The 27,516-nt window shown below is 47.0% G+C and overlaps 1 protein-coding gene across 1 annotated transcript; it reads right to left on the reverse strand.

Annotated features, from left to right (window-relative positions):
* Window positions 1-49: 49 nt before the first annotated feature.
* Window positions 50-27,516, reverse strand: HAUS7 (HAUS augmin like complex subunit 7). Its single transcript, XM_012813191.2, has 10 exons — window positions 27,382-27,516; window positions 26,372-26,487; window positions 24,632-24,699; window positions 22,159-22,220; window positions 11,933-12,024; window positions 11,341-11,499; window positions 11,114-11,210; window positions 10,330-10,554; window positions 8,792-8,906; window positions 50-840 (listed from the first exon to the last, which is right to left on the reverse strand). The coding sequence occupies exons 1-10, from the start codon at window positions 27,490-27,492 to the stop codon at window positions 770-772; spliced, it is 1,116 nt and encodes a 371-aa protein (XP_012668645.1). The 5' UTR covers window positions 27,493-27,516; the 3' UTR covers window positions 50-769.

Below are 27,516 nucleotides of genomic sequence, written 5' to 3' on the forward strand. Positions count from 1 at the left end.
GTGACCAAGAAGAGTCCCTTGGCCTATAAAGCACTTGGGTTACACGGACACTGGTGACCACAGGCCTGCCTGTCTTCCCACTTCCCATAGTAGCAGCCCAGGGAATACTCCAAGAGACTGGGCAGGAGGGGTCTGTGGCTTCCTTGTCTTGAGTGCCCACAGGGGGACTTAGGGAAGTACAGGCGACAGTGGCAGGGAGCAGGCCATGGTGGGAAGCAGCAGGTGTGAGGGAAACCCTCCCCACTCCTAGCCCCACAGAGAGCCGCGGGAAAGGCCCCACCAGTCGTTCCTGTTCCCAAGTTCCTGGGGAGGGAGGTGGCTATGACAGGCACAGTGCTCATGGAGGTACTGGGTCACCTGGGAAGCCCAAGAGCAGCTTCCTGGACAACCAGTCAGGCCACTGGCAAAAATTCCCTGGCCTATGCTGAGCACCCAGTGAAAGAAGGAGGAGGAGGAAAGAATGGACAGAACATGGAGAGGACACAGCCTAGCCTGCCAGGGCAGCAGGAGGGCTGCAACTCACTGGCCTGGACCTGGGACACTTGAGCAGAGGGTAGGAAAGAGTGACACAGAGCCACGGACGCAAAAAACAGGCTGAAGGCAACTTCACTGAGCCCCAAGTTTCCTTTGTGCCCAGTTCAAATCTTCTGGCAATCCCTGCCAGCCCTCCCTTCCTCCCCAATGCCCAGGACCCTGCTAGAAAACGATAGGGCTGTAACTGCTCCTCCTGCCATGGCTCGGCCCTTGGGGAGGGCTTCCTGCCCTCAAGCTATCCTGGGCCTTTGCGTACAACTTCATTGAAGACCTTGTATTTCTGTGTTAGCTCATCCATTTTGGTGGCTGCAGAGGAAAGAAAAAAACACAAACAAAAGAGTGAGTCTAGTCAGTGCTTCCTGACCCAGAAGAGACAGGGTGGATAATCCATACAAGGGTCACTTCCTGCCCAGCCACCCAGAGCCATGTGTCCTCCATGGTGGATTCTCATCAGGCCCTGGGCACCACCAGCAGTAGGGAGGGGCCAGGTCATGCCTGCCAAACAGCTATAGCCCCATCCAGTTGCCCACTGTCCAGCGGAGCCAGGGGCTGTTGTGATATGGATGGTGTGTTTGGTCTTAGCCAGACAAATGACATGTGCCCACAATGACAAATTCAATGACATAGAAGAACCCTAAGGCCTTAGCTCCACTGCCCACCCAACGATGGGGGCCATGGCTGTGACCCATGCCACCTGATTCTTTGGGGTGAGGAGAGAGCACCAGGGCTGCCTAGTTATCTGCCACTCCAGGCAGCAACTTGCAACCATGACGGCTGGGTATGCCAAGGGGTCTCCAGAGAGTCTGCTCTAAACACATAGCAGCCAGAACCCCTTCTACAGCCCTGTCTGCAGCACTGTCTCTGAAATCTCCAGGTCTTCAGCATTGGTATCAGGTATTGTGACTCCCCAAATTTGCTATCCTCTGCTCATCCCAACAGTAACTCTGAAGCTAGGAATCATGGGGTCTGCCTCAGGATCATGGGCCACGGGGTACTGCATGGGTGGCTCCTCCCTGCAGAGCAAAGGGCTGTACTCAGCCCACCCTGAACTGTACCCCAGTGACCCTATCTACTCACCATCAACACCTGCAGTGGCGTCCCAGGTCAGGGGCTTCCTTTCTTCCTACACTTCTCTACAATATCCTGTCCCAGGTGCTGGACTACCTTTGCTCTGGGTGATGTCTTCATCTGCCCTTATCAAATCCTCCAGATGCCCCCAGGGGCAGTTCCATCTCTTGGCATGGCTCTGCCTTGGGCCAGGCCTTCCCGTGTTGCCCACCTGTTGCCCTCACTCTCAGCACAAAACTCACTGGGATCCAGAATCTGAGGCTCTCAGCCCTTGTAAGGCATTGTTGTTGTGCCCCCAGCGATGCTACTCTGAGGTAACAGCTTTCTTTCCCGAAGATTTGGCCCAAGCACCATGATCCTGGTGCTCCAGATCACAGAGGGCTAGGCCCTGAGACATGTCCGTGGGTTTCATCTGACCCATTCTTGGAATCTGAAGCCTCACTCACCTGACTCAGCTCTGCTTACCTGTCCCTTCCTTGGCAACCTCCCCTTCATTTCCCTTCATCTTTCTCTGGAGCCTCCGGTGGCCACCAGGGTGGAGCCCTTTCATAGCTGAGTTCATGCATCTGCCTCTTTTCTCTATAATTTCAGAAATGTGCTGCCTCCTTCTGCTCCCCAATCTGTTCCCTTGCTGAGTTTCACAGCTTTGGGGGCATGTACAGATGTCACACTGAGTGTGTTCAGTGGCATTTCCTGCACATCTAGGTCCTCATCTCTTTTTTGTGGTGCTGATTCTCTTCCCCAACCCTGGAGAGCTGCTGGAGCTTGGGGAGAGCAAGCTGGGCGGTTGGCATACTAGCCCTGCCCTGCTATGTGGGGCTGCCTACTTATTGCAGAGGTCTCTCATTGCCAGGGGATTTGGAGGAAGAATTCTGTGGGGGGCACAACAGAGGTCTGCCTTCACCCATGGACCCTCAGAGGCCAGGAGGCGGGGTTTGCTTATTCATTCTAGTCATTTTCTCCACAAAAGACCAACAGTCCCTTCTGCACAGACCTACTCTGTTTCGTCCTCTTCTTCCAGTCCTCTTGCCACTGCCCTCCCTGAGCTCCCAGCTGCTCCCTCAGGCTGCCCTCTTGGCTGCAGCTTTCCCTAGACATGGAGCCCATCAAATTGCTCCTGTTCACTTTCTGCCTTCCAGAACCTGTTAACATCTTCCCTGTGTCAGGTCCCTCAACTCCCCTCCCCTCCCCAGTACTGACAGGGTTGTTTCATTTTCTAACATTGATATTTTCATGGCAGTCAGGTCCTTAGGAGGCCTGGGAGGCTACCTCCCAGTGTGGGAAATAACAATGGGACAAGCTGCCAGCCCATACTGCTAAGCCCTCCCTGCTCCACGTGGCTACACTTCCAGGCATAGGCCCTGCAGGCACATAGGCCCCTGCCCTCCAACGTGTCACCAACCTAGCCCGGACACTGGCACACAGATGGACAGGATGGGATAACACAGCAATTCAGACCTTCCATGGTGAGAAGGCTTGAGATAAGTGAGACCAAGGCCTTCAGTGTGTCGAGTGGGAAAGAGACAAGCAAAGGATAGTTCCAAGTGGCCTTTGGTGTGCATGTGATGCTAGCTCCTTTCTCTGGGTGTGTCTCAATTTCTAGGAATTCATATCAAACCAAATCAGGAAGCTGCCTTGATGAAGGCCAAGTCAGGAGTCCCAAGAGAGGTTGGCACCGTCCCTGCTCCCCTCACATCTCTCTAGGCTCCAAAGTGCCAGGGGTCAAGGGTGAACACATGCTTCCCTGCAAAGTGCTGCTGGGATCACACATCCTGACGTGCAGGGTACCTATCTGAAAAGCAGAAGCTACCACTAGTCCCATGGTGCCCAGTCACAGGTAAGATGGCAGGGTACTAATGATCATTATTATAATAATGACAGCATGAATTACACAGTTTATTAACAACAATTCTACGTACAGGTTGCAAGTCCTGGTGACAGTGGTAACTAGGATAAATGCTATAATAAATTTTAAAGTAGAGGATTCTGGTGCAGTTCAATCAGCAAGAAGAGATTCCTGAGTACCCAGTGTATATGTGGCAGGCATGTGGCAAGGGCAAGAGCAGTGACAGGGAAAGCTGCCCAAGGAGGGTGGGCTGGAAAGTTCATCCAAAGACAGTTTCCAAAGCAAGACCTCAGAGGCTATGTGACCCAAGGCACAACTTGAAGGCATATCAGTAGAAAATATTTCTAGGTAAATGCCTTAGTTGCTGCTGCTATCTGAGATACTAGATAACATTTGGGACAAGCAAAAGACTAACCAACAAGCAAAGGAGGAAAGGCTGGGGGATGCAAGAGCCCACAAGAGTTCTGAAAAGCTCTGACATAGTCTTGGGAATCTGGAAAGCCATATGCATGCCCATGGCTGTGAAAATGCCCAGGAGAAACATGAAAGGCCATGAGCTCTCACCTCTGACTGACTCTGAGGCTCTGCATAAGCAAGAAATGAAGAAGAAAGCTGTCAACTGCCTAGCTGAGTATTAATGAAAAACATGAATCTATAGCTCTAAAAAGCTCAAAAATCTACAAAAGGGATAAATTCAAAGCAATTCACACAGCCCCATCATAATCGAACTATCAAAAGACAGAGACCAACATAATTTTGAAAACAAGTGAAGAGATTCATCATGCACAATGGCTTTAATAAGATTAATTTCATGTCTTAAGCTATTAAGATCAGACAACAGTGGAATAGCATATTCGAAGTACAAAAGAACAGAACTGTCAACCAAGAATTCTGTATCTAGCAAGATTACTTGCAAAGATGAAAGAGAAATTAGGATGTTCCCAGATAAACAAAAGCTGAGGAAGTTCATCACTAGTTGGTCTTCCCTATAAGAAATACCGAAGGTATGCTGTAAATATTGTGGATACAAAGAAAAAAAGAAGAAATACTGAAAGTAGTTCTCCAGGCTGACATGAAAGGACACTAGATATAACTTGAATCCATATGAAGAAATAAAGAACTCCAATAAAGATACCAACATAAATAAATATAAAAGTGAGTATAGAGGTGGCATCTGTGGCTCAAAGGAGTAGGGCACTGGCCCTATATACTAGAGGTGCCGGGTTCAAACCTGGCCCTGGCCAAAAACTGCAAAAAAAAAATGAGTATAAACATTTTTATCTGTTACTTTTCTTCTCCTATCTAATTTAAGTTATAGAAAGCAATAATTATAAATTTGTGTTGATAGACATATAACATACAAAGTTATAATTTGTATACAATAATAACACAAAAGAAAGGAGAAGGAAAACATCTATATTAGAGCAAACTTTTTATATACTACTCAAACTCAGAACTAGATTGTTTAAGATGTTTACTGTAATTCTCAGGGCAACCACTATGAAAATAACTTTTGAAAAATAGAGTTAAAGAAACAACAAGGGAATTAAAAAGGTGCCTGTGGCTCAAGGAGTAGGGCACCGGCCCCATATGCTGGAGGTGGTGGGTTCAAACCCAGCCCCGGCCAAAAAATAAATAAATAACAAATAAACTGGAATTCTTATCTTAAAAAAAAAAAAGTGTGTTAGAAAATATTTAACACTCAAGAAATCATATAGAAATAGAGGAACAAATAAGATCTAAGAATTATAGAAAAAAGAGCTAAATGATACATATAAATCCTTATCAGTATCTACCTGAAATATAAATGGATTAACAACCCAATCAAAAGGTAGAGATTGGTAGAATGGATAAAACAGTTTGGCAATCCCTCAAAAAGTTTAATATAGAGTCACCATATGGCCCAGCAATTCTATTCCTAGTTATATACCCAAGTGAACTGAAAAACCTATGCTCACACACAGACGTACAAAATGTTCATAGGAACATTATTCATAACTGTCAAATAGTAGTATATCCAAAGGGATTATTCACTCATAAAAAGGAATGAAGTAAATGGATAAACCTTATAAACATTATGTTCAGTGAAAGAAGCCAGGCACAAAAGGACACATATTGTGAGACTCCAATTATAGGAAATGTCCAGAATAAGCAAAATTCATAGAGACAGACAGTAGACCAGTGTTTCCTGGAACTGGGCCTAGAGGAGAATGGGGAGTAACTGCTAATAGCATGGGATTTCTTTTAGGGTGATAAAAATGTTCTGGATTTAGATAGTGGTTATAGTTATGCAATTCTGGAAATATCCTAAAAACTGTTGAATTGTACACTTTCCAAAGGGTAAATGTTATATTATGTGAAGCACAGCTTGGTAAAGCCATTATTAAAAATAAAGAACAGAGGCTGGGTTTGGTGGCTCACACCTGTAATCCCAGCACTCTGGGAGGCTATGGCAGGTGGATTGCTTGAGCTCAAGATTTCAAGACCAGCCTGAACAAAAGCAAGACTCTATCTCTAAAAAAAAAAAAATACCTGGGTGTTGTGGCAAGTGCCTATAGTCCCAGCTACCTGGGAGGCTGAGGCAAGAAGATCACTTGAGCCGAAGAGTTTGAGGTTGCTGTGAGCTATGATGCCACAGCATTCTACCCAGGGCGACTGAGTGAGACTGTCTAAATAAATAAATAAGCAAAGTAGGAAAACTGAATTTACCTTCTTTCTTTGAAAGAAGAGGAATAGAACAGAATAGAGAACCTAGAAACCCACACATATAAAGACATGCAGTAACTAACCAAGGTGACAGTACTGTAGACAAATGGGGAAAGAGTCCATTAATGGCACTAAGACAAATGCATATCCATAAGGAAATTGGACTCCTGCCTCACTCCACATGCAAAATTCAACTATAAAAGGTAATACTATGAATTTTTTGGAAGATGATATAAAAAATACCTTTGTGATGTTAAGAGTGGAAAAGTACTCTTCAGTAAGACACAGAAGGCACTGTCCATAATGAAATGATGACTACATGTGACTATATTTAAATTAAAAGCTACTATTTATCAAAAGACCACATAAAAGTTATGAAGAGATAAGCCACATAGTAGAAGAAGACATGTGAAACATTGAACATCCAAAACCTTGTATCCAGAATATAAGAAAGCATACAAATTGATAAGAAAAAGACAAGCAATCCAATAGAAAAATGAGTGAGACTTAGGCAGCGTCTGTGGCTCAACAAGTAGGGCGCGGCCCCATAAGCTGGACGTGGTGGGTTCAAACCCAGTCCCGGCCAAAAATTGCAAAAAAAAAGAAAAATGAGTGAGACTTAAACACACACTTTCATACCTTCATGGTCAATAAAGGCGTGAAAAGCTACAACTTTGTTAGTAATTAGTGAAATGCAAAATAAAGATGCGATGAAATACCAATCACACACCTACTAACGAGGTGCTAGTGAGAGAAAGTCTGAATATGTGAGTGTAGGTAAGGGTGTGGGGCAATGGGATGGCTCAAGCACTACTGGGTAGGGGTGGGGAATATGGCAGGATCGAGTCGTGCTGAAGATAGGCATGCTCACCTGCATGACGCAGTAACTCTACTCCTAGAAAGACGTTGCGGAAGTGGCATACATGTGCATGAGGACACAGGCTCAGGAATGCTCACAGCAACGTCATTCATGAGAATCCCAAACAGAAACAACCTTCACATCCACTGACAGAACAGGCAGATACAGCACAGTGTAGGCATCCAATGGGACACTGTGTGGCAGGAGTCAGCAGACTACAGCCTGCCACCTGCTTTCACAAGTCAGGTTTTCCTGCGATACAGCCAGACTCATCTACGCATCCTCCACAACTGCTTTCTCCTGACAACAGGAGTATCAAGTAGTTGCCACACAGATCACATAGCCTGCAATGCCTAAAGTATTTACTATATTACAGGAAAACTTCATTGATTCATGCCACGTGGCAATGAAAATAAACAAACTACAGATACACACAATATAGGTGAATCTCACAAAGAAGTAACTGTCACCCAGTCAGGAAAGCAGTCACCTGAAGCCAGGAGAGGATTACAAAGAAGCACGTGAGAGATGCTATGTCCCATTTACGGAACCTGCATTGTTGAATCTGAATGAAGGGGGAAAATAAGAAAGCAGTTCAGGTTTATGGCCCTATGAGCTAGGACTCCTCCCAAAATGCTCCTTGTCTTATTTAAAAAAAAAAAAAAAACTTTTCTTAATGTATATTTCCACAATTAAAAAAATTATTCAGAAGAAGTTTACTTAAAATTAAATTTAGATGATTGTGCACGTGTACAGCAGCAACGTGAAAAGGTCCAAATCCAGAGCTGATGTGAACACAGTAAAAAGGAAATCATTGGCAACCTAATGACCTGGCCTTAAAACCACTGCTGAGCACAGCCTCACTATCACCTCAGTGACTCTGTGCTAAGGACATCATCTAAAATGCAGGGGACATGTTAAGTCTACATACACCGTGCACTTTTTGTAAAGATTGATAATCATGGGGAAACATAACCCAAGTAATCCAAATTCATCAGAGATAGGGCTGGGGAATAGTGAACAAGCCAGCCTACCTCTGCTTCAAACAGACAAAGTCCACCTCCATATTCTGGCATATTTCCTTCCAGGATTTTTTCTGCATTTGTTTCTTTGAGAAAGGGACCTCACCCAGTATATTTCATTTTTTTCCCAGTAACATTTTATAATATGCATTTCCTTGTGTTCTTATAAGCAACTCCCAATAATAAGTATGATCCCCTTCCATGCAGAGATACCATCACTTAACCCAAGTATTACCTGATGTTAGAATTTTGGATTGTTTCCATTTTTTCACTATTTAAACCCTACAATGGCATTATGTATAACAGTAAAAACTTAAAATGACCTACAGATTCAGTCATAGAAAATGCTAAGCTAATTTTAGCAAAGGGGTGACTGGACTAATATTTGACACTTAAAAATGTTATTTAGTAAAAATGGTAGAACATTTATAATGAGGTCAAAAGGAAAGAACGTAGTATTTAAAAAAAATGCCCATGTCATGATTAATCTTAACTTTAAAAAAAAAATGAGGATAAGAAAAAGAAGGGAGGGAAACAGACCAAAACACTAACACTAACCACCTCTGGGTTGCCAGTCATTTCTACTTTTACCTCTGCAGGCCTTTGGGTTATCCAAATTCTCTACAATGTAAGTATTTTTATCAAGGGAAGGAAAACATGCTTCAGAGAAAGTAGAAAGAAGTAAGGGGCCTGTCCTGAGATGTTCCCCCAAGTGCTGCTGCACACAGACAAGAAGCTGAGAGGGAGGTCACATACCTAGGCTCATCACAGAGCTGTCACTGCCCCAGCAGATCTGCTCACCCTGCTGCTTCCTCGCCATCTCCAGAGCTCTCACAGAGGTGTCAGCAAGCTTCGCCATGGCTTTCAGTAGCTGCAGAGGGAGTGGGTGGGCACTCAATGCCACCACTTTTACCTAGACACAGCTTCCCACCCAAGTTCACAGTGAGCATGTGGCATTTGCCAACAAAGACAGAGTTCTCAAAGCAAAGACCCCTTCCTCCTGGAGGACACCATACTATGATGTTGCTCTAGTAATCTCCATGCTTAGGGACATGCCAGACAGTATTGCATGTCCTCCCAGCCCAAGCAAGGCAAATGGCCCAAGAAAAAAGAGCAGGAGAGGTCTGTGTCCTAACCACCATTCCTGTTGGAGGGTCTCATAAGACGGACTGGTCAGAGTTTGCAAGTCTTGGAGTCTCTTCATTAAAAAAAAAAAAAGAAAAAAAGAAAGAAAGAAAGAAAGAAATGGCATGAGCCTCTTGAGCCAAGGTCAGTGTTCTGCATATGACAACTATGATAATTATAACTAAATCCAACTTTTTTTTTTTTTTTTGCCAGGGTTGGGTTTAAACCCACCACCTCTGGCATATGGGGCTGGCACCTTACTCCTTGAGCCACAGGTGCCACCCAACTTTCTTTTTTTGAGACAGAGCCTCAAGCTATCCCCCTGGGTAGAGTGCCGTGGCATCACAGCTCACAGCAACCTCCAACTCCTGGGCTCAAGCGAGTCTCCTGCCTCCGCCTCCCAAGTAGCTGGGACCACAGGCGCCCGCCACAACGCCCGGCTATTTTTCTGGTTGCAGCTGTCATTGTTGTTTGGCGGGCCCAGGCTGGATTTGAACCTGCCACCTTATGTGTATGTGGCTGGTGCCTTGGCCACTTGAGCCACAGGTGCCAAGCCTAAACCCAACTTTTTAAGTTGGCCTCTGGGGATCTTAATCTTGAAATGTGGAACAAGGAAACAAGTAAACACCTACTTAGCAGTGGGAGACCACCTTCTCTTCACTTGTTGGAGCTGGTTCATGGGTACGGACAGACAAGCTTCTGTCTGCCTGTCTGGCACAGTTCTTGGTCACACAGAAGAATGAATGGACCTTGATGTGTTTGGGTGCAATGTGGAAACAGAGTGAGGCTAATATCAGGATAGGAGCTGGAATAAGTGTCACACCAAGGTGAGTGGGACTAACACAGGCAGTATATAAACCTCTTCAGGGCCCAGGGTACTGGCTTAGTTAATATCCCACTAAGGTACGGTGGGTTTGGGGGAAATACCAACACTGATCCTTCACTGCACAGGTACCCTCCCTCTATGACACCCAGAGAAATATTTGTCCCAACCCACTAAAGATCCCAGGCCTGGATCCCAGGCCTTGCCATGTACTGGTTTGCAGCGAGTCCGGGCTGAGTCCCTCTTAGCCCCTTGTCCCAGCCCTCAAGTCCCTTGTCAGAGGCAGGGTATGAGCCATCAGTCTGAGAGAGCAGGACAGGGGAGGGGAGGGGAAGGTGATTCTTACTTGGCTGCAGGAAGTCAGAGACTGGTACACAGCCTGGACAACAGGGCCACATGGGTGGAGGTCAGGGCCTGGGCGCCGGCAGCACTCACACAGCTCATTGTCGTAGACTTGGAGGAAAGCCAAGATGAGCTGGTGGAAGTCTGAGATGACCAGGCGCAGTTTCTGGTCCAGGGTGCTGGTGTCAGCCCCGCCCGTAGGGGTCCCCTGCTTGCGCTGCACAAAGCACTGCAAAGCCAGAGCAGAGAGGCCCTTGAGGCTGCCCTATCTGACAGGCCCAGGCCACAGCAAGCCCTTGCCTGACACAGCGTGCAGTCAGGATGAGAAGAAAGCTTCCATCAGCCAGGAGACAGAGGGGCTGCGAAGCAACTCAGTTTAGAGCAAGACCTTCTGGCTTTGGGCCTCAATCCTTCCATGTAATGCTCACGAGGACCTCAGTCTCTTTTGTAATCAAATAAAGAGGCCACACCAAAGACTAACGGGAGGGTCACATGTGACAGGGTGCATGCAAGGAGAGAGCTCAGGCCTGGTCAGTGGCCTGACTCCTGAAGCAGATCCTTCCCATTCCAGGCTAAGCTTTCCAGGTTCATGCATGGCCCTTTGCTCCCCAGGCTCAGACTCAGTATCCACCTTTCACCTTCATGTGGACAGGGCACCACAGCATTCTAGAACGAACCTGCCAGGTACTACACACTAGCCACCTCCCTTAAGCCTCACATATCACTTGCTCTAGGACACAAAGTAGGCTCCCCAAGCCTCACCACCCCCAGCAGCTAGCACCCCTCACCTCTAGCCTGAGTGCCTGCAGCTTCGCAGTGCTGTTCTGCAGCTGCCTGGCCAGCTCCACCATTTTCTCCTCCTCAAACCCGGCACAGGCGCCAGCCCTGCAGGAAAAGAAGAGGGGACATATCCAGCTCTATGCCACCATGGAAATCTGAGGCAACAGAAAGAATCAGAATGGGAGCTGGGACAGGAACCCAGGGCACCACTTCCAAAACCTCATGGAGCACATACCGCTGCCGGTTATCACTCTGCTCATCAAGGAGGGGCTGCATGTCCAGGGGCCATGAGTCACACCGGGGGTTCAGGAGCGTCTGCAGGTGGGGGTTGGAGAAGAGCTCCTCAAGCAATGCCTCATTCTTCTCCCTGGTGTCCTCGAAGTGCTCCTTTAGGCTGCAAAAGTGGCCCCAGCGTCCCATCATTTGAGGCCCCAGCACTGGCCCCATAGGCCCTTGGTCCCACATGGAAGACCCAAAAGGCAGAACAAGACAAGTGGGGAGCCAGGGAAGGGAGCCCCACTACTCTGGGTATTCATGCACCTCCAAAGTGCCCTGCCCGTCTCCTCCCGGGCCTATGCTATACTTTCTACTCACATCAGGACCCTCGGCAGCCACCCCTAGCCCACACTCTGCCTGGCCTGGACTAGCCAGCTGATCCTCAAGTGGGCAGTCCCAGCTCGCATCCCCAGCTCCTGGCCCAGTGTGTGGCTGCTGTTTCAAAGGGAGTAAGACCCCAGATGCAGACATAACCCTGCCCCACCAGCTCTAGATCTAGGGCCAAAACCAGACTGTCCAGAGCACCCACTGGGGCCAACCCAAACCTTCACCTCGAGCAACTGTAGTACCCAACAGTCAGGCTCCGGACTGCATCCAGCAACTGGTCCATGAAGTGCAGCTGCTTCTGAGCACAGGCACAGCCCTAGGCAGGGAAGGCCACACATACTCACTGGCTAAACCTAGGCTGGACCAAGACAGCTGTTCCAGATGCTCTTGCCCCACATGCCACCCTCTGTCCCTACCTAGCCACATCTTGGTGTAACCCAGGGACCTTGACCTCAGAGGCTATTGCTGTCAAGGGCTCCCTCCCCAGCCCCCACCTCAGGCTGCAATGATGCCTAGGACCACACTCTGAAACATTCCAAGTGCTGTAGAAATGCACAGGAGTGTTTATCACAGAGCTAACAGAACAGCTTACTGAATGGGCATGTAACACACAGCAGGGACTGCTGAAATGGAACACAGCCCACAGGGACCTGATGGCGCCCCATTCCTCAGGGTTATCTACAGGACAGGGCCAGGAAATAACTTTTGCCTCAATATCCATGTTAGGTGGTACCTCTCTTCCAAAGCCTTTTCTCTTCTCATTCTATTTTATTTGCCATTATTTTAAAAAATACAAAATAATACATGTTATTTGATTTGGAAAATTCAGTAAAGTTTTAGAAAGTTAATGCAATTAAGTGCTTCATTTACTTTCAACGTCCTATGAAGCAAACAGCACTATTATTTTTAAAATGAAGAAATCTGAAAAACAGCAGAGCAAAAATGATACTCTGGAATAAACTACGGCTACTCTGTATACATTCATAAACATGACATATAGACCAAAAACCTGTATAATATTACGACAATCAGAGACTTGAAACATCCCTTCAAACTGGAATTTCAGGGAGAGCACCACTGAAATGAACTAGCTTTGACTTGGGTTGGAAAATGAAAAAAAGAGGGTGGTCAGACTAGGAGGAGAAAGCCACACAACACACCCCCAGGCTGGCCTGGAAAGATCAGTGCTACTGACCCTGCAAGAGTGAAAACTGAGGTAGGACCAAAACTCCATGCAGGGTAGGCAGGAATTCTGACTGGAGCTGGGGGCTGACCTGGTCCCCAGCCCAACTGGAAGGTAAGTGGGACACCCTCAGACAGCTGCCCAACGAGGAGGTCAAGGCTCCTCCCTCCTTCCAGAAAAGGACTAGCACTGAGCCTGAGATTGCTTGTGCAGCCTCTCCAATGTAACCTCCTCACTGCCCTCACCAGGCATGCACTGCGATTCTAAGAAACACCAGAAAGGACTCGCTCACCCAGAATTACAGGCAACATGAAGACCCCAAGAAGCACTGACATGGCAAGTTGGCCTTGAGGGAAGAGACGGAAACGAAGGGGCTGAAGAGACCCTGCTGGTATCTCAGGCCCAGAAGGCCCTTGCTGAGGAGACTTGGGGGCTCTGAAGCACTCATTTCATGGCTGCAGCTGCCTGGCACTTTTAGCAGGCCTGGCTCCCCACTGTGTGACCACATTGACATTGTGTGCCTTTGGAAGCGTCTTCCAACTTTGTAACCTCAGCTTGCCACTGGCTTCCTGGACCTCCTCATTACCTCCCATTGACTCATTCTCCCAAACTACCCAACAGACACTTGCAGGGTAGCTATGGGGTGGGGAATGGAACACCGTCTAGACAGGAGATAGCGCAGACAGAAACACATGAGTAGCTGTGCCTGTTGACCCCTCCTCAGTGGAAAGCCAGCTCCAACCACCACTCAATGCCCAGGAAGAAGCAGGCAGTCTGCTCAGAATTCTGCAAGCCTGGGGTCAGGTGGTGACCATGGCACTGAGTCCACCAGGCAGTCTTGGCCTGCACCTTCCTGTGAGTTCCCCCAGGCCCTAGGCCTGGCCCACAGATGGAATAACCTCAGGAAAGGTCAGCAGAACAAACCCCCCCAGCCTGCCCTAATTCTATCTTGAGCAAACCCAGTGTGCTCTTCCCACCTCCTCTCCTATTGTCACCACCCCAGCTGGCACCTACACCAGCCTAGGAGCAGTACAGCCTGCCAATGACCCCGTCCTTTATATCGCAGCCACAACTGTCTCTGGGAGACTTAGCAGAAGCCAGTTGGTCCTTGGCTGGAAATGTTCTAGTGGCCATCACCATGTTGAGAACAGTACCCTAAGGATGCCCAGCCTACTCTACACCCTGCCCCTCAACTCTGCTCCAGCCAAACCAGCAGTCCTGGCTGTTTCTTGAACACTCCAAGCACAGGCTGCCTCAGGACCTCTGCACCAGGCGTGAGCCTCAGACACTCCTCCTTCCTCAGTGCTCATAGCCTGTGAAGAGCTGTAATGCACACACCATGAGATTCACCCTCAACTTTACAGGTCCGTAGCTGTTAGGCTATGCAGGGTTCTGCAGCCATTACCACAATCACATTTTAGAACATCTTAACACCCCAAAAAGAAGCCCTATCCCCACTAGCAGTCATTTGCCACTCTTCCCTCCCCTAGCTCCTGGCCCCACCAATCTTTCTGTCCCTATGGATTTGCCCATTCCAAACATTTCATAGAAATGGGATCACACACTATGTGGCCTTTTGTGACTGGCTGCCTTCACTGAGCATGACGCTTACAACAATCACCGGTGCTGTAGTGTGCCCTTTGTTATTCCTAATTAGTTCCTCTATTCACCAGTTGATGGGCATTTGGGTTATTCATCTTTTGAGGTCATTATGAATAATGCTTCTATGAAAGTTCTGTGTGCACACACATTTGCAATTCTCTTGGGTCTGTACCTGGGAGTGGAAGGGCTATGTCGGGGACTCTACATTTACCCATCAGAGCAGCTGTCAAAGTGTCTTCTACAGTGGCTGCACCATTCTCCGCTCTCACTCTCCACCCAACACTGCCATCTCCCTGGTGGGTGTAAAGCAGCATCACCTGGTGTCTTGCTTTGCATTGCTCTAATGACCAATGACATCAAGCATCTTTTCAGGTACTTAGTGGTCATCTGTGTATCTTCTTAATAGACTCTGGATACAAGTCTTTTATCAGACATATGATTTACAAATATTTCCTCCCGTTCTGTAGGCCTTTTACTTCTGTGATGGTGCACTTTAGTGCACCAAAGTGTTTTGTTTTAATGAAGTCCAGATGACCTATTTTTTGTGTGTTGTGGTGTTTTTAGCGTCAAATTACTCTTTAAAACATCATTATGAACTCACGGATTTAAATACACGGGAAGTACTGCAGTCACTGCACTTAGGACTTCCAAACTGGCCCCTCTTTGGCCTGAGGGCTTCTATTACTAGTTGGCTCCAGAGTCCCTCAGATGTGACCCTAAATCTCAGGTGGTTGCCTGCTCTCTCCTGTGTCAAGGTGTTCCTGGCACAACTAGTACATTTCCTGCCCTGGGCCCACATTACAACTGGGGCATCATTGTTGTAGGGCTTTCCAGGGCACAAGGTGAGGAAATGCATATACATATATATGTATTTCTTAAGTTAAGATATATTAGGAACTCACACTGACATTTTCAATTGAAATTCAGCACTACAAGGCTTGACGAAACCTAATGATCTTACATCTGTACCTCCTTTCTCCCACCCCACTCCACAACTGCCAGGTATCAATAATACCAACATAATTATCCAATTGTTTTTAGTTTTTATTCCCTAAGAAGGAATGAAATTGTGATACAACCTGCTGCAACATGGACAAACTTTGAAAATATTGTACTCGGTGAAGAAGCCAGTCATAAAAGGCCACATCCTATAGGCTCCAATGAAACAGAGACAGTGGTTGCCAGGGCCTGTGGGGAGTAGGGATGGGGTATGGGTCTGGGATCGCCTTTCAGGGTGATAAAGATGTTTTAAAAGTAGATGGAGACAGTCATTGTACAAATGTGCAAATTTACTAAATGCCACTGAATTGTCTGCTTTAAAGTGGCTTAAACATTGAGTACAGAGTTAGGAAGATGAGAAGATTCCACAGATAGATGGTGGTGATGGCTGCACAGAAATGTCACTGTGCTTAACAGCACTGGGCTGCACACTAAAAATGGTTAGTGTAGTATATTTCATGCTATGTGTATCTTACCACAATTTTTAAAATTTAAAAAGGTGGGAAGAGCCCTACAGGATCTTCTGGGAACTCTTTAATATTTAACTTGGTAGACTCTGTGCGATGTGCATTTTACCACAAAGAAAAGTGTGAAAATAAAAAGCAAGGGCAGGGTGCCAGTCACAGCTAAGACAGAGGAAACCCACCTCCCACAGCTGGACATACACATAGGGCAGGTGTTTTCAGTCTCTGAAAAGCCAAGTCATCAGGCTGGTCAAGGAGGAAGCCAGAATTCAGAGCTAGCCCTCAGACTGGTGGTAAGAGAACCATGCTGCCCCCTCCTGAACCCCCGACGCAAACTCAGCCAGATGACTGGAGGAAACGTTGCAGCGTACTCCAAAACAGCTCTGGGGTAGACTCTCTGGTTAAAAGCCACAAACTCAGACAGAGTAGGGAAAATTCCCTGGGCTTTTTACTCTGCTACCTCAGATCCCAGGCCACATGGCTGGGGGTGGCAATAGCAACAAAAGCACCAGTGACAGAAAACTGCAGGAGCCAGCACTCTGAGGGAGGGAACCCTCCTCTCCACACCTGGGCCTACAGCAGCAAAGGCATGGGGCCAAATCCTATTGCTGTTTTTTTCCTCTCTGTCCTCCTACCACCACGGCACAGTCATGGAAGTGGATAGTTTACAACCAGAATATCCTGGGAAAGGAGAGCCCCAGGGAGCAAGAAAGTATCAAAAGAGCCAGTGGAAAGGAAAGAGCATCAGAAAGGGAGGCCCGAATCTGTTTAGGAACACTAGGGCTCAGCCCCACCTCAGCTCTTGATGAGTACAACAAAGACTAATTACTAAGCCAGGAAGAGACCAATGCCCACGTCCCAGCTGACCACTGGGTGGCACACATGTGCACTAAGGCTGTGGAAACTACAGCGCAGCAGCGCTGGAGCTGCTTGCTCAAGAGGTAGGAGGTGGGTGGAACTTGCTGCTCACACCTAAGCAGGTCAAGGGCCTACTGAAGCCCAGACATCAACATTCTCCACACAATTTAACAAGACCCACGGTCAAACAGCTAAAATGTCCACAAAATTACTTGACACATGAAGAAGAATGAAAATATCAACTTATATGAGAAAAAACAACCAACAGATGCCAATTATGAGATGTCACAGATATTACAATGATCTGACAAAAATTTTAAAGCAGCCATTATAAAAATGCTGGAATAACCAATCATGACCACTCTTGAAGGAAATGTTAAAATAGAAAGCATTGCAAATAAACAAACTATTATGACAATTATATGGAAACTTTAGAACACAAAGATAGGAGAACTGAAACAAAAAACTCACTAGACATAGCCTCTGAGTGACAGTGTGTGCCTGTTGGCTCATGGATTCTGAAAAAATGTTCCACTGGGGTGCTGGGCCTCAAGAGCAGGGGAGGCTGTGCACATGGGGGTACAGGCTATACAGGGGAGCTTTCCATACTTTCTGCCCAATGTTGCCATGAATCTAAAACTGCTCTCAAGACCTCACTAGATGGACTCAATAGCACATGAAGGGGACAGTGAAAAGAGTTGGTCAACTTGAAAATACATAAACAAAAATCATCCAGTATAAGTGACAGAGAGCAAAACATTTAAAAATTAGAACCTCACTGGCCTGTGGCACAATAATAAAAGGTCTACCATCTGTGTCATAGGAAGTCCAAAAGGAGAGGAGAGAAGCATGTGGTGCTGAAAAGACATTTGGGAAAATAATGGCTGAAAATTTCCCAAGGTGTGGAAAGACACAAATGTAGGCCAGGCAAGGTGGCTCACACCTGTAATCCTAGCACTCTGGGAAACCGAGACAGGTGGATCATTTGAGCTCAGGAGTTCAAGACCAGCCTCAACAAGAGTGAGACCCAATCTCTACTAAAAGTCAAAAAACTAGCCAAGCATGGTGGCAGACGCCTGAACTCCCAACTACTTAGGAGGTTGAGGCAGGAGGATTGCTTGAGCCCAGAAGTTTGAGATTGCTATGAGCTATGATGACACCATGGCACTCTACCAAGGGCAACAGAGTGAGATTCTGTCTCAAAAAAAAAAAAAGAAAGAAAGAAAGAAAGAAAGAAAAGAAAGACACAAATGTACAGATTTGAGAAATTGAAGGAATCCTACAGGAGAAACCCAAAGAAATCTTCCTCCAGAAGCATTACAATCACACTGCTGGCAAATAAAATGAAGAAACAAATCTTTAAAGTAGCAAGAAAAAAAAACAATGTGTTATTAAAGGGAGAAATCATTCAAATGACTGCAGATTTTTTTCATTAGAACCTGTGGAGATTAGAAAGAACTGCTTACTCAGAGTTCTATGTCCAGTGAAAATATCCTTCAGGAAGGAAAGGGAAATAGACATTCACCAATAAATGAAAACTAAGATAACTTGGTCCCAGCAGACCTCCTCTAAAAGAATTGCTAAAGGCAGTTCATCAGACAGGAGTGAAATAATAACAGAAGGAAGCCTGGAATGTCACAATGAAGGAAAAATAGAATGAAGGACAAAAGCACACAACCACTTCAATAGATGCAAAAAAGGAAGTGACAAAATCTAACACCCTTTCACAATAAAAACACTTAACAATCTAGGGATACAAGGGAATTTCTTCAACCTAATAAAGGTACCCACAAAAACCTATAGCTAACTTCATAGTCAATGGATGGAAGATTTTCCCTTAAGATCAGGAATAAGGGCTCGGCACCTGTGGCTCAAGTGGCTAAGGCACCAGCCACATACACCTAAGGTGGTGGGTTCGAATCCAGCCCAGGCCTGCCAAACAACAATGACGGCTGCAAACAAAAAAAAGAAAAAAATAGCCAGGCATTATGGCAGGCGCCTGTGGTCCCAGCTACGTGGGAGGCTGAGGCAGGAGACTCGCTTGAGCTCAGGAGTTGGAGGTTGCTGTGAGTTGTGATGTCACAGCACTCTACCTAGGGGGATAGCTTGAGGCTTTGTCTCAAAAAAAAAAAAAAAGATCAGGAATAAGACAAGGATATCTCCTCTTGCCAGTTCTACTTCACATTACACTGGAAGTCCTAGACAAAGCAATGAGACAAGAAAAACAAATAAAAGGCATCCAATTTGGAAAAGAAAATATAAAACTATCTCTATTTGTAGATGACGTGATCTTATGGGTAATATATGGAAAATCCTAAGGAATCCACTAAAACCATTAGAACTAATAAATAAATTTAGCAAGGTGACAAGATACAAGAACAATAAGCAAAAACCAATTGTATTTCTATATACTAGTAATAAACAATACAAAAATTAAATTAAGAAAATAATTTTAAGAGGCAATAGCCTCTTATAGAATAAAATACTTAAGAACAAATTTAACAAAAGAAGAACAAGAGCCAGGCACGGTGACTCATGCCTGTAATCCTAGCACTCTGGGAGGCTGAGGCGGGTAGACTGCTTGAACTCATGCGTTCCAGACCAGCCTGAGCAAGAACAAGATCCTATCTCTACTAAAAATAGAAAAAATAGGGTGGTGCCTATGGCTCAAAGGAGTAGGGTGCCAGCACCATATGCCGGAGAAGGTGGCAGATTCAAATCCAGCCCCAGCCAAAAACCGCATAAAAAAAAAAATAGCCAGGCATGTGGTGAGCACCTATAGTCCCCAGTCACTTGGGAGGCTGAGGCAAGAGAATTGCTTGAGCCCAAGAGTTTGAGGTTGCTGTTAGCTATGACACCATAGCACTCTACCAAGGACAATTATGTGAGACTCTGTCTCAAAAAAAAAAAAAAAAGAAAGAAAGAAAATAAACCAAGACTTATATACTGAAAGGTATAAAAGATCATTAAAAGAAACTAAAGAAGACCTAAACAAATGGAAAGGTATCTCTGTTGATGAACCAGAAGACTTGATCTAGTTGATAGCAATACTACCCAAATTGATCAACAGATTCAATGTAATCTCCATCAAAATCCCAGTTGGCTGATTTGCAGAAATTGACAAGCTGATCCTAAAATTCGTATGGAATTTTAAGAAGTCCCAAATAGCTAAGACAATCTTGAAAAATAACAAAATTGGAGGACATAATGTCAAAATTTACCACAAATCTACAGTATTCAAGACAACATATCCTAGCATAAAGACAGACATACAAATCAATGAACTAGAATGGAAAATCCAGAAATAAACCTTCACATTTATGGTCAGTTGATTTTTGACAAGGCAATCCAATGTGGAAAAATACTCTTGGTGCCAGGACAACTGGATAGTCACACCATATGTAAAAAGTAACTAAAAATGGATCAAAGACCTAAATTAAAAAACTAAGACTATAAAACTCTAAGCAAAAAACACAAGGGTAAATGTCTATGACCTAGGGTTTGTCAACGTATCATATATGATACCAAAAGTACAAATGACCAAAGAAAAAGTAGATCAATTGGACTTCATCAAAACTAAAAATGTCTATACTCCAAAGGAGACACCAAGAAAATGAAAAGACAATCCACAGGATAGGAGAAAATACTGTACTTGTATTTGCAAATAATTATCTGATGTGACTTATACCCAGAATATATAAAGAACTCAAAAAAAGAAGGGACTTGGAGTAGAAGCAATGATTGATAGGTTTGAGAAAATTTTTTAGGAGTGATGAAAATGTTCAAAAACTGACGTGGGGTAATGGTTGCAAAATCTACAAATTTACTTTAAAAATCACTGGATGGTATATTTACAATGAGTAAATTTGTTTTGGTCTTTTTTTTTGGATACCGAGTCTCATTTTGTCACCCTTCGTAGAGGGCCATGGCATCATAGCTCACAGCAACCTCAAACTCTTGGTATTGAGCGATCCTCCTGCCTCAGCTTCTTGAGTAGCTGGGACTACAGGCACCCACCACCATGCCAAGCTATTTTCAGAGACAGGGTCTCCCTCTTGCTCAGGCTGGTCTCAAACTCCTGAACTCAGGTGATTCATCCCACCTTGTCCTCCCAGAGTGCTGGGATTACAGGCATGAGCCACCACAGTGGGCCTTACAATGAGTGTATTTTATGATATGTAAATTATACATCAATAAAGTTATAAAAATAAAGTAATTAAACACTACAGCCCATCCCCCAAAAAATGAATTCTTACAATTCAACAATAAAAAGACGAATGAGCCAATTAAAACATGGGCAGAGGACTTGAATATGGACATTTCCCCGAAGTGGATATATACAGTATAAATGGCCGATAAGCTAATGAAAAGCTCCTTAACATCACCGGTCATCAGAGAAATGCAAATCAAAATCATGAGATATTACTTTATACTTTGATTCTATGATGGCTATAATCAAAAAGACAGTAGTAAGTATTGTTGAGAATGAGGATAAATTGGAACCCTCCTACATTGCTAGAGAGACTAAAATGGTGCAGCCTCTGTGAAAAAGTTTGGTAGCTACTCAAAAAATTAAACACAGAGTCACCATAAGACACAGTAAGTAATTCTACTCCTGGCTCCCCCAGAGGATTAAAAAGAGGTGTTCAGTCAAAAAGTTATACAAGTATGTTCATAGCAGCATTACTCATAATTATCAAAAAGATAATAATAATAATTATTATTATAATAATTAAAATTCAGAAATGTTAAAGGCAGGCTAGAGACCCTCTGCCTGGCTGTGAGACAGGTTAGGGCCAGTGAGGGGCCTCTGTAGAGAAACCCTAAGTAGGCAGCATGTGGAGAAAGTGCCTGTGCCCAGGAGCTGGGGGCCTGACTCTGCTGCCATGTGGACTCAGGTGAGTTGTCACCTCCCCTTACTGCTGAGGGTGGCTGAGAGTTGGGTACCACAGAGTTAGGTGCAGAGTTGGGGCTGGCACCAGCCCCAGGCACTGGGGGAATATGTACCCCACTGGTACAGTACTAGACAAGAACGTAGTCATCAACCAAGGGCAGGACACACTCTCTGTCCCTTTGGTCATCCTGCTTCCACCTCCATAGTTGCCCTCGCCCCTTGGTGTGGGGGTAGCTGGGGTCTACCCAGGAAAAACCTAGCACTTGGTACCTCAGGGACACCCAGAGAAACAGCCTCCCCAGGCACATGGCCAGCTCCAGGGCCTGCGTAACTTCGACAGCCCTGGGGAAAGGAAATCCTCCAATCCCCATGCTGGTATTATCTAGGTCTCCAGCCCAGGGCAGAAAGTGTACACGTCCTCTATGGTGACAGTTGGGGGGCCCCTCTTACCTTCAGGAGTTCCTGGTCATCTGGTGCACACAGCATCAGCTCATGGCCTAATTTCACCATCTCTGTTGAGGCACAAAGATCCAGTGACTGCCAGTACCCACCTGACCAGAATACAACACCAGATACCTCAGAGGTTCACAACATGTGGGGCATCAAGCCTCTCCCAGGAGAGGATGTTCCTAAAGGCCCAGTACACGAGGGCAGGACCAGGCTGGACCAAGAAGCACGTAGGAGACATACCCAGGTGTCAGAGCTGCCTCTTGCTGTGTGACCTGCACTCACTGGCCATCAGTTTCCTCATGTGAAAACAAGGGCTATACCTAGCGCTCCTCCATGAGCAGGGCTCTCCCCACAGCATTAGCGGGAGCCAGCCCACTGCCTAAGAACACAGAAGTCAGAGGCCTTGGTGGGCTAAAGCAAAAGGAACTACCACTCACACCTGCTGATGTCCTAATGGTCTTGCATGTCACCAACTCCTATCATCTTGCCAGCAGCCCTAGCAGGTGGGCCTTAGTTCCATTTCACACGTGGGGAACCTGAGTTCCTGTGTGGTGCAGGGACCTTCCAGCCACATCTTGCAGGGTGCTCAGGACATTTTCCGGGTAACTGCCTGGTACACAGAGAAAAGCCAAAACTTGGAGCCAGGAAGCCTAGGGCTGGTGTCAGCCTCAACTCTGCATCTAACTGTGGAAAGTCAAGCTCCTTGAGACAAGGCCCTTCTCCAGCCCCTATGTGCCTCAACAACGTAACAGGCACAGCCCTGCATGGCATCTGCTTGGGAAGGCACTGCAGGAAGTAAGCAGAGTGTGTGGGGCACTCAGTAACCCTGCATAGACCACACAAATGCAGACTGTATCTCTCAAGCAAGCCTGCCCACCCACAGCCCTTAACCCCAAATCCTCATGACAGCCAACAAGACTAGCCAACCTTCCCCTCACTCTAAATCCAGGATCCAGCCAGTGTTCCTCTCCACTGCCGCCAAACTTTCGCTTGGATCAGCTACTGCAAGAGCTGTACCACTGTCCCTGCCTCTGCCCAGGGCGCCTACTCTTGGCACAGTGGGCCTGGGATGCTATCAAATCCAACATCAGGCAGCAGCCTGCCTCAGAGTAAAAGCCAAAGCCCTTCATGACCCACAAGGCCCAGCCTGATCCTCCCCGATGTCTCCTGACCTACCTCCTTGCTTTCCACTCCATGAGCCATATGGCCTCCTAGCTGGTCCTCAAAGCTGCCAAGCACAAGTTCACCTCAGGCCCTGAACACTACCCTCTACCCCCATGTGCCTGGCTCGCTTCCTCCCTTCCTGCCACCTATATCAGCAATACCAGCCTTACCCCAAGCCATGCAGGCACCACACTGTCCTCACCTGGCTGTTTACAGTGCTTCTCATCATCTGGTGCTAAGGCTCTTCCGGTCCCCTTTGTTCATCACCTGTCCCTCCCAGTGGGCACATAAGCTCTGGAAGGGCAGCACAATTCGCTGCTATGCCCCCAACATCCAAAACAGTTGACTTGCATACAGAAGGTGCTCTTTTGATACCTATCAGATGAATCAAGAACTATCCTAACCCCCTACTTGTCCTGGTTTCTCTCACACACTCTGATAAGACAGGCAAGATGGGGTTTTTAAACTCACTTTACAGAAAAGGAAAATAAGGCCAGAAGGATGAAGTCAAGGCTGTGGCTAGACTAGGGGACAGCCTAAGGCCCAAGGTCAAGGTCAACACATCTGTCTGTGTGTGTTAGAGAATTCAGGCACCATCTCATGGCCTCTGGATGGTCCTACCAGTAGGCAAGAAACAGACACAACAGCTTGAGGGACAAGGACAGCACTTCTATGTGGCCCAAGTCAGCCTACTAAGATACTACATCCGGTTCTTCCAGCCCAGTTCAGCTGCTGGGAGGAGTGTCCCTGATACAGCTAGGGCATGGATCAGGGCTCCAGGGTCCAGTTTGTCCACCCTAAAGCGGTCAGAACAAGGCACATGAAAAATTGGACCTTTGAACTTCCATCAACTTTTGGAGACATCACTGTGAAGGTGAAAAGTTATTCATCTCATGTTTGTTAGCAGGTTACGGATGGTTTCCACCAGGAAATGATGGCAAAGAAGAGTTACAAGACAAGCAGGTACAGAGTGTCATGCATGCTCCCAGGAATGTGCAGTGTGTAAGCACGTACCAGGAAGATAAGGAGACAGAGCTACCAGATGTGCTGACAACAATCACTGTATCTGCCTCCTAGGGCTGCAGAGCAGAGACATGCTCTTGGTCCCTGTGAGAGGAGCTCTTCCATTCACCATTCCTAGAGTCAAGGGTCCCTAATTCTAGAAGGCTCTAGCAATATCCACAGAGTATATACCATCCAAAATAAAACACCAGTCTGGTGGAAAATTCACTACAACTCAGGAAGCCTATAAAGTTCAGAAATGCCCAGAACTTGCCAGCAAATTCCACACTCCCATAACAAAACCTACCTTGGATCTTCACCTCTGCCGGGGCCCCCTTCAGTGAGCTAAACTTGTCCTGCAAGGTGGGACAGACCCTGTGGGAAACAGCAAAGCCAGTCAGGCCTGAGGAGGATGGAGAAGATGACCCCACGCAGACACTTGCTCTGAAGAGTGACTTGCTTGTATATGTGCTAAACACCACTTTAACAGGGTTAATTTTATGTTAATTTCAATCCCTAAATTATTACAGAAAAACATCTCAAAAAGTTTATATCAGAAATGTGCATTGAATACTGAAATAAAAATCCTTCTCATAGTTAACAAAGAAAAGACATAACCACACAGGGGAAAGAGGGAACTCCTCAGCACTCAGCTCTTTCTTGAAATGGTGGTACTAGCTGGCTTTGAACATGTCAACCAGGCCTCTGGCCCTGGCCCCAAGGCTGCCATATCCTCCTCTTGGGTGGAGCATTGTCCTCTTTCCCAGCCAGAGTGCACCCCACCACCAGCTCCTGGCAGATGTGGCCTTCCCTGGGTTGCCTATAGCCACCTTGGTGTCTCTCTGTCTCAGTAGGGCCCAGACAGGGTCCTTCTACTGGGCTCTCACAGGCTTTCCATTCTGTATTGCTGAGACTTAATGCAGTGGCTGCTTAGTGTCTAATGAATGAACAACCTCACCTCTCATAGTGGAATACTCTGCCATTAATGAATGCCAACACTTAGCTCTTTCTGGAGAGGGGTCAAGCACACAAGCAAGCCCCATTTCTGTAAATAAAGTTTTATTGGCACTCATCCCTGCCCATCCCTCCATATGCTGTCTATGGCTATTTTTCTGCTATAATGGCAGAGCTGAGTGGTTGTGAAACTGACAGTGTTGATTGGCCCTTTGCATAAAAGGCTTACAGAGCCCTGCTTTATGCCATTTGGGGGCTCCCACTGTGACAGACCCTATAGCCACAGTCCCAGCTATTCACCTTGGCATGGTACAGCCCTGCCCTCACAGCAGCACACAAATACACATGACAGGGGCCACGTACAAGCATCTTGCCTTAAGAGCATTCTGGTGGGCACAGTGGGCTCCAGACATAAGCTGCACAGAAGTTAGGAAGTCTTGTCATGCATACCCAGACATGTTATAAGCCACACACAGCTTGGGTCTCCCCTCCAGGGTCACATAGTCCAACTGCTGCACCCCAGCCCTCAGCTCCATGCCTGGCATAACACTGAGCCCCTGGGGATGTCCCTCTCCACGGAGCTGCTGAGGCCTCAGGCTCTTGCTAGGGAGTCCTGAGAGCCTGAGAACACGAAAACCCACCCCTACACCCTCCCCGCCACCATGCAGAAAAAGAGGCTCTTTCCATGGAGTTGCAAAAGCCTGGGATCCACTCTGCCATGTCCTTGGTTGTCACTCCTGCACTGCAAGGCCTGACCCTCAGCTTCCTAGCCTTAGGCTAAGAGTACTAAAGTAGGGCATTTCCAAACTGGTAGTTAAAGCAAGGAAAATGCTCCAAAGCCCAGCTCAACACTGCAGCAAGGACGTGGATAGACTCATCCAACAATATCAGGAGCTACTTTTCCCCCAACTGGAGGGTGGCTCAGTAGCCAGCATTTCCCACTAACATGCTGCTGTCAGGGTGGCTGAGCAAGAGTACAGAGCCTTCTGGGAGGATAGCTACTCACTGAAACCACAAACCCCGACTTCCTCAGGTGGGCTGGGTGGTGCGAGTGTCTACTCCAGGTGGCCAGAGGAAGAAAGCAGGGCATTACCGTATACACATCCACTCCAGGATCTCCAAGCGGTACTTCGAGGGGTTACATAGCAGTTCCTGAATCGTCTTTGGTTCTGTGATATACAGACCCTCTAGGAAGGGGCAGTTTAGTTCCTAAGCAAGGAAAGGGCATGCCAAAAGGTTTAGGAAGCACAACCAGTGAAAGGTCCTCACGAACTTCTGCAAGTTTTCATAATCCCTTCCTTCAGACACATCCTGAAGGCCAGCACCCTTCATGCTCTCCTTCCATCTTGCCAAGAGTTCACAATCCTCTCATTATCAAACCCACACCTCCTGCACTCTTCATCCCCATGCCTTCAAGTGTGTCCCCTCTGAGCTGTTGTGGCAGCAGGCCCTAGAAGCAATAGCTAGGACATCACATCTAAGCTCTCAGGCAGAGGGAGACAAGGAGAGACCACAGAGCCTGTCTTGGAAGAGTGGGCATGGGGCGGGGCCAGCAGAGTAGGGGGTGGGAAGAGATAAAGACCAAGGTGGCAGGATGAGGAATGGGGTGTAGGAAGGGAAAGGCGGGGCAGAGGGAGGGGCGAGTGGGCAAAAGGGACCTGGGACAAGCTCCCTGAAGTTAAGGACCTGGCTTCCCCACTGCTGCGTTGAGGGGTTTTGGAGACCACCCTTGGCATCTGACGCCGAGCCCCGTCTTGCCCACTTGACAGGGTAGCACTGAACTCTGCCCATCTGTCCCCCCAAGACCCTGCAAACTCCTTGAGGCCAAGGCATCCAGCCTGAGTCCTGCAGACTTCCATGAGTGGTGCTGACCTCTACTACCAGGTACGGTTGGCAAAGACAGCAAGAGTGAAGGGCTGGGGCACCTCCAAGAGCAAAGATGGATGCTCCACAAGCAGCCTCTTGCTGCAGGGTAACAAGGCACAGCCAGGACCAGCGACAGAAGCAGCGTGGCGCCGCCGCTTCCGCAGCAAACCCGCCCAGGCCTTGGGCAGGGCCCTCCCCAGCCCCCCACCCAGGGTAGCTTCCCTGGGCCCGCAGCACCTTCAGCTTCCCGAACACCTCCACAGCCGCCTTGAACACACTGTAGTCGCCCTCGCCCTCGTAATACCAGTCGTTGCTAGCGCCGCCGCAGCCAGCACCCCACCCAGCCATGTTTCGCGCTCCCAGGCGCAGCCC

Source organism: Otolemur garnettii, unplaced genomic scaffold (assembly GCF_000181295.1).
Source record: "Otolemur garnettii isolate 467f Iridium unplaced genomic scaffold, OtoGar3 scaffold00249, whole genome shotgun sequence".
Lineage (NCBI taxonomy): Eukaryota > Metazoa > Chordata > Mammalia > Primates > Galagidae > Otolemur > Otolemur garnettii.

Bases quoted from the DNA above. Each gene is read 5' to 3' on its own strand.
- HAUS7 (XM_012813191.2), bottom strand. From the start codon at position 27,492: ATGGCTGGGTGGGGTGCTGGCTGCGGCGGCGCTAGCAACGACTGGTAT. The intron at 11,500-11,932 runs GTGAAGGTTTGG...CCACTTTTGCAG, and splicing joins GGGTACTACAGTTGCTCGAG to CCTAAAGGAGCACTTCGAGG. The intron at 10,555-11,113 runs GTGAGGGGTGCT...CTGGCTTTGCAG, and splicing joins TGCAGGCACTCAGGCTAGAG to TGCTTTGTGCAGCGCAAGCA.